The sequence below is a fragment of the Prionailurus bengalensis genome, chromosome A2 (genome assembly GCF_016509475.1).
Source record: "Prionailurus bengalensis isolate Pbe53 chromosome A2, Fcat_Pben_1.1_paternal_pri, whole genome shotgun sequence".
NCBI lineage: Eukaryota > Metazoa > Chordata > Mammalia > Carnivora > Felidae > Prionailurus > Prionailurus bengalensis.
In genome coordinates this window covers 75,891,759-75,905,241 of record NC_057348.1, presented here as the reverse complement: position 1 = coordinate 75,905,241, position 13,483 = coordinate 75,891,759, and the positions used below count along the sequence as shown (strand labels likewise).

General features: G+C 42.3%; 1 protein-coding gene across 31 annotated transcripts in view; it reads right to left on the bottom strand.

The window, feature by feature from the left end:
• Positions 1-13,483, bottom strand: part of NRCAM (neuronal cell adhesion molecule) — a 287,175-nt gene that overhangs the window by 39,150 nt on the left and 234,542 nt on the right. For 21 of the 31 annotated variants that reach the window (XR_006298454.1, XR_006298455.1, XM_043588585.1 and 18 more), the window contains 7 exons: positions 9,975-10,118; positions 6,830-6,941; positions 5,152-5,318; positions 4,912-5,059; positions 2,792-2,916; positions 2,314-2,343; positions 403-504 (listed from right to left, as the gene is read on the bottom strand). Coding sequence is in view for 29 of the 31 variants with exons in the window: in XM_043588585.1 (XP_043444520.1) it covers positions 403-504; positions 2,314-2,343; positions 2,792-2,916; positions 4,912-5,059; positions 5,152-5,318; positions 6,830-6,941; positions 9,975-10,118 (828 nt within the window). In the remaining 2 variants the exon portion in view is untranslated. The remainder of the gene's footprint in view (positions 1-402; positions 505-2,313; positions 2,344-2,791; positions 2,917-4,911; positions 5,060-5,151; positions 5,319-6,829; positions 6,942-9,974; positions 10,119-13,483) is intronic. The other 10 variants (XM_043588587.1, XM_043588584.1, XM_043588569.1 and 7 more) reach the window with 1 other exon arrangement.

Sequence of the window (13,483 nt, the reverse complement as noted above, 5' to 3'; positions counted from 1 at the left end):
GGCTCCAGGCTCTGAGTTGTCAGCACAGAGCCCAATGCAGGGCTCGAACCTCACAAACTGAGACCATGACATGAGCCGAAGTCGGACGCTTAACCCACTGAGCCACCTAGGCGCCCCAAATCTACAGTGATTCTTTTGGATCTCATACACAAAATGAAAGTGTATTTGCTTAGTTAGTTAACATCATCAGCAATTAAGTAACGTCTTCTACCAGAAGCTGTAACCAGGAATAACTCGGGCTCTGAAGAGAGGGGAGCTATATAAATAAAGGTTTCTGTTCTATTAGTAATGAAGCAGAGAATGCCAACAAATATCTCTGTAAAGAATTTCAATCACACATGATAAAGTACTTCAGAAATGGTCGTGAAATTGACCAGTGACAAAGAAAATGACACCACATACTTGTAATAGGGCTATTGTTGTCATCGCCTGGGGTCCACGACAGCTGAACACTTTTGTCGAGTTGATCCGTCAATTCTAAATCAAAGGGAGGATTTGGGACATCTGTAGACCGAACATACACACACGGTTAGCCATCCATCCTTATGAGGTTGTCTTTTACTTACTTGTAACACCATTCACAGGGGGTGCATCTTAAAGACACGGCACACTTAACGGTCAAGGAGCATGCAACGGAAATGAAGTGCCAACAGCCGAGGTTGCTGGGAACACACAAGCACACCCAGGACAACCCATCAATGAGTTCTGCTTGCTTCTTTTCCCAATGAAACCGAATCACGTGTGACCAAAACCAGTGGGGAGGGCCTACGTGGTTCACCAGCACCCTCGGTGTGTCTTCTCATAAACATGAAGGAGCGCAGACAGAAAAAATAACACTGAAGCTTAATTTCTAATAAATGGGAAACAGAGAATGGCAAATGCTGAAACACAAATACAGTCAAGCACAGGGACTGCTGATTAAGAAGGCTTAAATGTTCTTTCGGAAACGCGGGAAGTGATCGATTTTGGAGCTCCTGGAGAATATTTATGTTTTTAAGGGAATTCTAAGATTGCTGCTCTGTAAGTAGCCCTCAGCATGTGTACCTCATGCAGATACTCAGTACAATGGTCAGGCACATGGGGACACGGTGTGTTTACCCTCAGAGGACACTAGGGTACAGACACCTGTTGGATGAAGGTGTCCCAGAAGCATGTCCGTTTCTTCTAAAGGTACTTCCGAGATCCAGAGAATTTACATTCCCCTCTGGGCTCTTTCCTGACCTTGCTCTTGGGCATGATTGTAGCCCTTGGGGAACCAGAGGCCATAAAACTATGGGCACTGCTTTCCCACCAGTAAAGAAACAGTAAATGTCTACCAAGGGCAGTTCTACAGCATAACTAAGGATACTCTGTGAAATTCAGCTGAGTTTATGCTGTAAAATTAATTTTTGTATTTATATGCTGACTAAAGATGAGGGCTCTTTAATCAAAAAGAGTTCTGGAAATAATTTCTGATTTATTTTCCAGACTCGGAAAAATCACACAACTTGGAAGTGCCTTCATGTTGGTCCCCCTTTAGTGATTTATGTTTCTTAAACACAGTGAGTTGGTTTTCTCTAAGACAATAGTCAAATGTTGTTCCAAACAGCCATTGTTTTCCTATGAAAATTTCTCGAATATGGAATCCCAAAACATTTATGTTTCCAAAACAACTTGCAGTAGACTGAAATGAAAACCTAATTTGTGGAATGGTATTTGAGATATTTGTTTTCATTCTGTAAAACGTGGATGGCAGCTTTTGAAAAAGCACTCTGCTACTTTACAAGGGAATCATATCAAAGAGGGACTTCTATCAATTGAAATGACTTTAGAATAACACATGAAAGGGGAGCCTGGGTGGCTCAGTCGGTTGAGCATCTGACTTCAGCTCAGCTCAGGATCTCACGGTTCACGGGTTCGAGCCCCGTGTCGGGCTCTGTGCCGAAAGCTCAGAGCCTGGAGCCTGCTTCAGATTCTGTGTCTCCCTCTCTTTCTGCCCCTCTTCTGCTCATGCTCTGTCTCTGTCTCTCTCTCTCAAAAATAAATAAACATTCAAAAAAAAATTTTAAAAACTGGATGCTAAAAATTTTTTTTTAAAAAAGAACAACACATGAAATATTTAGACATGAGCGGTAATACATTCAGTGAAGCATTCCAGAGCTATCATGAAGAAATGATTCATAGCAGTGAATGGGGAATGCACCAGAACACCAGACAGAGCCCTTTTCCTTAAAGAAACACAGTGATGTGATAGAGAAAAGAAAGTATTTTTTTTTTTTGCAAATGTGGACTTGTTTGACAGAAAATAGAAAAAGAAGACTTATATTAGTTTACCGTAAATAGGAGCTGGAGTTGGAGTAGGAGCTAGAAAGGACATTAATATAAAGGATTTTAATCAAAATTAGGAATGGAAAGATATAAGATAGCACAAGAAGACAAAGACTGAACATGATTCAGATTCTAACGCTAAGATGTGCGCTTAGCTGTGGGACACAGCATCCGTAAACATGCAGTCACAACTTGGTGGGGGGGAAGGGGAAGTCCTTCAATTTTAAATAGAAGTACATTATTTCACCCAATTTTCTTATAAAAGTATCACTAATATGCGCAAGCATCATTTTATTCCAGCGCCGCTACATTGGTATATTTATACTGAAATTACTGCCTTCAAGGCCTCTTTCAAAGAAGAAAAATGTACGTATTTAACTGACCCACACAACTGTGACACTATATCGAGCAAACATTTACTACTGAGTTTTCCTTCCAGCCTAACACGGGGCAGCAGTGGTGCCCTGTGTGTCCCCACTCTTACCGACGACGCTAAGCACAGCACTGGCGGAGACCATGTCTAGAGTTGTGTTGGCCACGCATGTGTAGGCCCCACCATCGCTGTCCCTCACATCAGCTACCTCCAAATGGTCCTTGTCAACAGTGAACCTGCAAAGAAAACATGTTCAGAGCAGCTGAAACGGACCTCCAGCCACACACGACGGATGGTTGCGTTGCCGGCACGGAAGAGGCTCTGTGAAGTGGAAAACAGAGAATGATGGGGTGGCTGGGTGGCTCAGGTGGTTGAGCGTCTGACTCTGGATTTCAGCTCAGGTCATGATCCCACGGTTCGCGGGATCGAGCCCCGCATTGGGCTCCGTGCTGACGGCGCGGAGCCTGCTCGGGATTCTTTGTCTCTTCTCTCTCCCCATTCCCTGCTCGTGCTCTCTCTCTCCCTCAAAATAAATAAATAAATATTTTTTAAAAAGAGAGAAAGATGATATAGATTTGCAGCTCATTAGAGCAAAAATCCAAAAAATATGTATCACTTTGATAAAGCTTAAAGTTGGAAGACAGAGGGGATTAGAACCCTGGGTTGGAAGGGATGTCAAGTTGTCTGGTCTGAAGGCTTATCAAGCACCCTTCTGCAGTTTTAGGCACTTCCTTAAAGACCAGGGGCACCCAGAGGTGAGGTGGGGGCAGCTGCGGTTACCCTTACTAGTGGGCTTTCCCGTGGCTTCTACTGCTAAGAAACATTCAAACACCACCCATCCAGCTCAATTTCTAGCAAAGTGTGTATTTTTAAATAATTTATTGGGATGCCGGGGTGGCTCAGTCAACTGAGCATCTGACTCTTGATTTCTCATGGTTTGTGAGATCGAGCCTTACATCAGGTTCTGCGCTGACAGTGTGAAGCTTGCTTGGGACTCTCTCTCTCTCTCTTTCTCTCTCTCTGCCCCTCCCCCACTGTGCTCTCTCTCTTTCTCTCAAAATAAATAAATATTAAAAAAATAATTTATCAATAACTGAAGAAATTTTCTGCCATTTTTGCCACATGCATAAACTCTCATAGGAGACAGTAAATGCCAAGAATGGTATCGACTTTATCACAAGAAATAGGGAGACTGAGACCAACAAGCACCAGGAAGAGTTCTCTAGAGGTTACTAGCTGGCATGAGAAATTAGTAGGTCAAAAATCCATGTAAATTGGATTCATGCATGGTTTTAAGGAGGCTCCATAAATCATTAACTGTCTTTGCAGGGAATTTCCAAGTTAAAACTTTAGCCAGCTTAACGCGACAGTCATTTCTTCCTACTTTCTTCTCATCTTTAGCGACTCAGATTCCACAAATAAAACTGGCCAGCTGGAAGCATAGAATTACATGGAAATTCTGGGTATAGAAGAGAAGGCCACCTGGGTTTTTTTGGGGGGGGGCCATTAAGCGACAGGCACTGTTTGGGCACATTTGCCAGCAAACCACAGAAAGCATTCCCACCAGCACACAGCATTTCTTCCCGTAGGGGGCGATGCTTGTGGCCCCTGGACCAGCTAGGATTCACATAGTCAGCTCAGCACCCATTCTGTCAAATTGACGCTTCACCAGGAAGACAGGTATGAGTTTGATTTCATTCCAGGCTCAAGGACTGCTCAGGCTCTTTTAGATACCTGTGGGTTCCCACCCCCCCCCCTTCTCTTTCTATTGGCTTTAGGTGAAAGCAAAAGAAAATTCCCTCTCCACATAAAAACCAGTGTCCTTTAAAATACCGACAAGGATTTAGACACACTCTGCTGATTAAAGCGATCGTATTTCTGCTTATTTGTAGAATGGTAATGAAAACATCTGTCGAGACTTCACTGCACACAGTAGAAGACAATGGAAGTTATCCAAGGCCTGAAAGGTTTTTCCTGTCCTGAATTGCCCAGGAGACCAACACGCAAAGATACAACAAACATTCTCAGGGTCTATTTCAATAACTCGATGCCTTCTTAGGTCCAAGCATCTTGCAGCGGGGAGAAAAATGTACTTTTTTTTTTTTTTCTTGGAGAGAGCAGATTTCAGACACTTTAGAAACGTCTCTGCTAAGTCACTCTACAATAAACCTTTAGTTCAAAGCCGGTTAAAGAGACGAAGAAGAGAAAGGAAAGAAATGGTCTTCAAATACCTTCCGTCACTGGGCAGCTCACCGTTGTCCTTCAGCCACGTGATGGTGAGGGTCAAGGTGTGATCGTGTTTCACTTTGCATTCAAAGGACACCGTGCTCCCTCTTTGCACTACTGCATATTCAGGCTGCTTAATGATCCTGGTTGGATCTGAAATTTAACTTCCGTTATCCATCGCCAAAGCTGAAGAATTTGCTCAAAGCCACATAATACGTGAAAAAGCTTCATTACCTCTGCCTTACCTTTGATCTCTAAGTGAACTTCATTCTTTGCCATTCCTAACTTATTCCTTGCAACACACGTGTAAGTTCCTGTACTGTCCTTTTGGGCCACAGGAATTTCCAAAGTTCCATTTTCATGCAAAACATAAATATCGTCACGGAGCGCGCTACCCTTAGCTCCCTTGAACCTTCATTACAGAGAGTATCACAAAGGGAATAAAAAAAACCATAATTTGAAGTCAGACATAAAATGCTACATTCAAGGTCAACACATGATGGTCTGCATTGTAGTATCAAGTTCAGAGACGTTTGGAATCTGCACAAGCCATTCTCAATTGCATGCCTGTAAGTCAGTGGGGTCAATGTAAGGCAGGATGTAAAACGGGAAGATGTAATGAGAAATGGTGTGGAAGCATTAGGGTGACAACGCAAAATACTCAAATTCTAATTTTCAGTACCAGAGATTCATATTTCATAAATACATCACCATCTATTCTACCTCTAAACAGACGATAAAACAGGCAAAATGAAGACTGAGCTTTCTGACATCTCCTCCCTACTGGGACTTATCTGTAAGCCCGTCTACAGGCTACAATTCTAAAGTGATCTCGATTGGAAGATATTTGATTTGAATTCTAAAGAGACTTTTGGTTCGTATCAATAAGAACTTACTCGGGGAAGAAAGACAATAGAGCATGGATGCAAAGTATGTGTCCATTCAACTTCCAGGCTATTGTCAGACAGAAGTGGGGACTGATAAAAGGGGTGAGGCAAAGTCAACCTAAGCTAAGCGTGACCTCACCAGGACACCGGTAAAAGGATACCAGTGAGCGTGGATGGATCCAAATCAGGAAGCTCGGGTGGGAGGGGCACTAAAAATGAACACTGGGGAATGAATTCTGTTTTTGAGCTTATAGGACCCTTCTCTGACCCCAAATGATATTCTATTATCAAGGAATGTCCCCAACCAGCTCTCCAGCCAGCATTCCTTGTGAAGTCCCAGGTGATGTCCGTGGCATTGTAACATACGGGAGGACCTTCAATTTCTAAAAAATACATTTCCAGGGGCACCTGGGTGGCTCAGTTGGTTAAGCGTCCACTCCTTGACTTCACCTCAGGTCATGATCTCATGGTTTGTAAGTTCAAACCCCACGTCGCTCTGTGCTGACAGCTTGGGATTCTGTCTCCCTCTCTCTCTGCCCCTCCCCCACTTTCTCTCTGTCTCTCTTTCTCAAAATAAATGAAGAAATAAACCAAAAAAAATGCATTTCCAGATACCTCTGTGGTTGACAAAGTGTGCTGCTAAACAGACTGGACATGTGTTAGGTATTTAGCACACAGCAAGTAGTTATACCTGTTTATGAATGAATTTCAGAATAATAGTATGATGGAATCTGCACTGTCCGTTCTCTGACTAAATGAAAACCCAACACACAGAGAGATTTGAAGGCTTCAGCCAATGTAAATATTAACAACAAATAGATGGGTGCCTGGGTGGCTCAGTAAGTTAAGCGTCTAACTCTTGATTTCGGCTCAGATCAGGATCCCAGGGTCATGAGATCGAGCCCCACGTCGGGCCTGCACTGGGCATGGAGACTGCTTAGGATTCTCTCTCTCCTTCTTCCTCTGCCCCTCCCCTGCTCTCACTCACTCTCCCAAAATAAATAAGTAAATAAAAATAAACAGAGCCACGACTTACCACTCAATGGTAGGAAGAGGAGACCCAAAGAAGGCACAATCCAGTAAAGCAGGCCTGTTTGCAATGACCTGATAGAGTGTATTTGCAGATGTAAGGATTCGTGGTGGCTCAGCTGAAAACAGTTTAAAAAGGTAAAGTAAATATTAAAATAAACATTTCGGCCCGCCTAAATGTATTTGTATTGTATTGCAAGCTTATAGTAAAGCATTATCAGTATGCCTTTTCCTGAACATTCTCTAGCAGGACACCACCGGTCAAGGTGGAGAAATGCACATTTTCTCCTACCTCTTGTCTCATGTCTTTCTCAGGCACAGTATTTGAATGATCTATTTATCTCTATCTCCTACTGTACTGTGAGTCCCTTACGGGCAGGGAATGGGACTTTTATTGCTTTCTCCCCAGAAACTAGGTCAGTATCTGGCACTAAAATAGCAGTCAAGTACATCTTTGTTAGCTGATGGGCCCATCCTAACCTCAGGGTTAGAACGAGAATGAATGGGTAGGGGTGGTGGCGAGCAGACGAGGCGGCAGAAAAGAGCGAAGTGTGGGTGACCGAAACACAGAACCAGAAATCCAAGCTTTCTCCTAAACATCCACCAACATTGTAACTGTGCTCAGCTCTGCGTGTGATTTCCTGCCCTTCGTTTCAAGCATGAAGGACAAATACCAAGTCCTGCTTGGCTTCCTGACTTTAATTTCATTTGAAAGGGAGCCTACTACACTTAAAGAGTTGACATATAATTTCTGGCACCGTGAAAACAATCCTCACATAAATTTTTTAACAAACTTGATGTCTTGGTAGTTTTTGTCCAGCATGAGAAATATCATGATCACATAAACCAACCATTTCATGCAGCACAATCAAATTTGGAATTAGGGAGCTGGGCTGGGAGGTCGGGGGGATAGTGGGAGGGGGGTGGATGATGCACCCAATGATCATCCTTGGAGGAGGGGTTAAAAAGCCAGGCAGAAGCCCCAGGGCTCACACTGCAACAGAAATGAGAACATAAAGTGATTGAAAATTGTAAAGGCAATTTGTGTCCAGTGCCTTGTAAAAAAGAAGACACACGAATGGCCAACAGACACCTGAAAAGGTGCTCAGTGTCACTCCTCATGAGGGAAATCAAAACCACAATGAGATACCACCTCATACCCTGTCAGGGTGGCTAAAATCAAGAAGACAAGAAACAACACGTGTTGGAGAGGATGCACAGAAAAAGGAACCCTCGTGCACCGCTGGTGGGAATGCAAACTGGTACAGCCACTCCAGAAAACAGTATGGAGGGTCCTCAAAAAACTAAAAATAGAAATACCATATGATCCAGTAATTCCCCTATTGGGTATTCACCCAAGGAAAACAACAACGCTAGCTCGAAAAGATACATACACCCCTATATTTATCGTGGCACTGCTTACAATGGCCAAGACATGGTGGGGTGCCGGGGTGGCTCAGTCGGTTAAGTATCCAACTTCAGCTCAGGTCACGATTTCATGGCTTGTGAGTTTGGACCTCTGTGCTGACAGCTCAGAGCCTGGAGCCTGCTTCAGATTCTGTGTCTCCCTCTCTCTCTGGCCCTCTCCCGCTCATACTCTGTCTCTCTCTCTCAAAAAGAAATAAACATTAAAAAAAAAGACATGGAAGCAACCTAAGTGTCCATGAAGAGACAAATGAATAAAGTAAAGGTGTGTATGTGTGTATATATATATGTATGTGTGTGTGTGGAGTATTACACAGCCATAAAAAGGATGAGAGCGTGCTATTTCAGACAACATGGATGAACCAAGATGGTATTATGATAAGTGAAATAAATCAGACCGAGAAAAGACAAATACCATATGATTCCATTCATAAGTGGAATCTAAAAAAAAAAAAAAAAAAGAATCAACAAACAAAAAACAGGAGCAGAACTGTTAACTAGAGAGAGCTGATGGTTGCTGATGGGGATGGGGGTAGGGAGCCGGGCAAAATGGGGGAAGGGGAGAGGGAGATATGGGCCTCCAGTTATGGAATGGGTAAGTCACATGAATAAAAAGCTGAGCATAAGGAGCAAAATCAATGATATTAACAGCAAAGTGTCAGGACAGATGGTAGCTACGTTTGTGGTGAATAGAAGCATGAAGTATAAACAAGTATAAACTTGTCAAATCACTAAGTTGTACACCTGAAACTCATGTAACATTGTGTGTCCATGACACTCAAACAAAACAAAACACCAACCATTTCGGAAGATGTTTCAGTGTATCATAGTTTTCTAAACATATTGCTAAGAATTGATGAATAAATGTACATCTGTGATTAGGATAAAGGCCAAACATTATGATTCATGATTTATTTTTTAAAAATCAGAATCATGAAATTGTTATTGAACTTCCCAGTTCCTAAAGATGGAACAGCAGGAATATCCTGTTACTAAAAGCAGATGAATGCTATTTTCCTTTGGAGCACTGACTGGGAATGGAGCCTGACTATCTGGTTAATTATCCAATGAATATATTGTTTAATTTTTTTTAATATTTATTATTTATTTTTGAGACAGAGAGACAGAGCATGAACACGGGAGGGTCAGAGAGAGAGGGAGACACAGAATCCGAAGCAGGCTCCAGGCTCTGAGCTGTCAGCACAGAGCCCGATGCGGGGCTCGAACTCACAGACTGTGTGGTCACGACCTGAGGCAAAGTCGGACGCTTAACCGACTGAGCCACCCAGGGGCCCCTATCCAATGAATAATTAGACACTATAAGAACTGTGTTATAGGGGTGCCCGGGAGGCTCAGTTGGTTAAGTGGCCGCCTCTTAGTTTCGGCTCAGGTCATGATCTCAAGGTTCGTGGGTTCGAGTCCTGCGTCGAGCTCTGCGCTGACAGTGTGGAGCTTGCTTGGGATTCTTTGTTTCCCTCCCTGCTCTGTCTCTCAAAAATAAATAGATATATAAAAAAAAGAACTATCTTATGAAAGAACATCAAGGCCAGAGTATAATAGCCTTTGTGGCAAGGTCTGTATCTTATCCACCTTCATATACCCCATCTAGCTCTCAGTCCTCTGTGTGTTGCACATGGTAGGTACTCAGTATATTTTTGCTGAACGAATGGAAGACTACAGCAGTCATTCACTGAACTTGTCATTTCTGTAATCAAGGGAGTGCTTACCCAGCACATTTACAAATGCGTTTGCCAGTAAATATCCGTATTCATTAGAGGCGTTGCACTGATACACCGCACTTGATCTTTCTTGAACATTCGAAAAAATAATGGTATCGCCATCGATTTTTCTGCTGGGGTCATCAGGGGCAACTGGGTGCAAAAACAAAAAGCACGTATTTATTCCTCTTTGCTTAGAAGATGTGCAGTTTGAGGTCTGCATTATAGTAAGTACGACAGAAACCCACACGAATCTAGGTATGTGCAGTAAGGGGGAGGAGACTGAGAACCCAGGCAGAAACCATCATTTTTCTTCCTCAGATTTTAGTTATCACGTGTCAGCATAGGGTTATGCTCGATACTTATTTAGTCCTGAGTGGATTCAGTCCGTAAAACTGAATATCGTTTTTGAGCGATCCGGCAGTGGGGGGAAGCACAAGTTAGGTGAAAACAGCAATACAAATTCAGGAAGGCGTTGCCTTTTCACAAAGAAACTGTGGTTCTTTACGAAGAAGTGAGTTAATTTATCGAGAGGAGACAGCAAACGCTCATTGAAAATACAGAAAACCTCTAGCCCATTCAAACCTGTGTCTCTCGTTGACATAGCTAAATAATAAATACCTATAAATATAAATATTATATATTATATTACATATTATATATTATATATATTATTTGAATATACATAATATATAATATATTATTATTATAAATAGAAATATTATATATATTATTTATACTTATATATAAATAAATCAATACCTAAAATATAAATAAATATCTATTTATTTATAGGTACATACATAAATATACAGGGCCAATAATCAAATGTGCAAACATTTCTTTTCCTGAATCGGAAATTCCTGAGGCCGAAACAGATTATGTGAAACTTCTCTTAAAGAGAGTGTTTTTTAGCTAAACCTCTCAAGTATGTTAAAAAACAAAAAAACCCAAAAACCAAAACCAAAAAAAAAAACAAACAAAAAACCTAGAAACCAAAAAACCAAAGTCAGGGCCGGGGCTGATCCTTACTGCAGTGGGATGAGAGTACCATAATAGGTGAGAATTTAGTCCAGGCCATGCCTAGCAACGTAGAAGTGCGGTGCTCCTGGAGATAAATGCCCTTCTGCGAGGGCTGAACCTTAGACTGTGACCTTACACCGCATTAAAAGCACACTGAAAGGGTTGACAGGTACCGGCCTCAGCACACTGATCCAACTCAACACTCAGTGACAGCACTCTTTCTCCAAAAGCCGTTCTTGCAACTTGACCCACTTAAGAAAGAAGCCTTTGCTTCCATTCCAAACACCATTTTTTTTTTCTCTTTGATGACAGAAAAGAAGATGCGCGTCTAAGACATAGTTATCACCGCGTTCGGACACTTTGATTCCTTGCAAGTCTCAAATGTTTGGTTCATCGGTGGTTTATTAACTCACTTTCATACAAATAAACAGAACTATAGTTACTCATCCTTGTTTTAGTATGTGGATCTGGAGTGGTGTGCTCACGCATGCTGTGTTTGTTTTCCACGGCTGCTGTAGCAAGTTACAAAATTAGTGGCTTCAAACCACAGAAAATTTACCGTCAGACCGTTCTGTATGTGGTTGTTCGACACTCCGATCACAACTAATAGCTAATCTGTAAAATCACCTTAGATACTCCAGTTAACTCACTAGTGATGGGGGATGCCTGGATCCTTTGAGTTGGTTTCTTAGCTCCTTTCTGCTGCTTATGACTCTGAATATTTCAAAATTGCCTTAAGAAACATGCTCTTCCAACCAGAAGATAAATACAAGTTCTAATCCCCCTAACAGGGTGAAGACTGCATCAATACATGACAGCAGAGGACAGAAATGTCACACTGGCCTAGGAAGCAAACTATGGCTGTGGCAGGCAGCCAGGTACCCTGAGAATGCAGTATACCCCGGGGCCACCAAGGGTACACTTGTCCCAGACCCCAAGTCTAGTATCACTGGGGCCTTTCTGACTCACCCACTCTCAGTGACATCCATCCAAGCAAAGCTTTTGGAACAGAGCAGGGTTTCTAGAATCTCTTTCTTTGTCAGCTATGCTCAGCAGTTTTGGACCAAGCACTTGGGCACTCAGTGTTGGGCCACACTGGGGGACTCTCAGTGCCCACCATTCTGACGGCACCTCGGCGGACATTGTAGGTAGCAGGGGGGCCGGTTGAGTAGTGTCTGGGCATTTCAGACAGCGATGATGCTCGGGCAGAGCCCTGGCCTGAATCTGTCTGGATGTGTGAGGAGAGCTCTTCACGTTCCTTGAGTGTATGGACCTCTTAAAAGTTACACCACCATGTGATGTTTAATGGGCACAGAGCTCCAGGTTTGCAAGATGAGAAAGTTCTTGAGGTCTATTCAACAGTAATATGAATGTACTTAACACTGCTGAACTGTAGACTTAGAAATGATTAAGATGGTAAATTTTATGTTATGGTTTATTTTTTTTAAACTATAATAAAAATACATCACCACGAACTCGGAAGACCAGCTCAACCAATGAAGCCAGGAGGACAATCTTCCCTCAGTGGGAACTCATGAATCACAACATAAACCATTTTAAAAAGCGTTTTTGTAGCCCGCCCTTGCATTTTTATTTGCTGTCAACTCATCTCAATGCTATTCTTTACCTGAAAGGTATCTGACTGTACCTGCCTTGTTGCTGCTTAATGGAGCAGTTTTCAAATATTTATTTTTTGGCAAGGTGTTTAGGAATGAAATAAATCCTCTAGGTAAGAGTAGGGAATAAGCTAATATCTTGCCACGGGGATTTGGGCTACATTTTCCTTAAGTACTTTAACTAAACAAACACAAACAAACCCGGGAACTGTCGCGGTGACATATGGAGGCTCAGTCGGTACTGGATAAAGAAGAAAATTGCTAGTGTAGAGATATTGGAAGCCCTTGGATTCTGTGTGCTGGCTACTGGATAGGAGTAACTCTCCAGCAACCAAACCCCAGGTATCCAAAGGAATAACGATTAATTCTGGGAATAAGCAACTTCTTTTGCTATCAATGAACAACAAAGAAAGAAATTTGAGCATAGAGGCATCATGTACAATTTAGAGCCCCGAAGATAAGGTTCAGAACTGGGCTGATATCTTTCCAACAATACATTCCTTTATTCCAACTGTCCTGACACAGCTGGCCAAACCTAGAAATGCTTCCAGCAGTTACATAATGAGAATGATAATTATTGCCACCTCATATGTGTAGGGAGCACTATCAATTTAACAGATAGTTTTGTGTCTATTGCATCATTTTATTTCAAAAAGAACTTTATGCAGTGGATTAACTAGAAAGTACGTGCACTTTGGAGAAGAGAAATTAGAGACTGGAGCACCTGGTGGTTTAGCATGAGATGACGGCTCAGATTTTCTGAGTCTGTCTACTTTATAAACATCTCCTTGAAATCTGAACATTTGGCCATGATGGAGATTTTCCTTCGTCTGCTTACTCCATCCCCCAGAAGGGAATGCCAACTGAGCCCTTTACTTT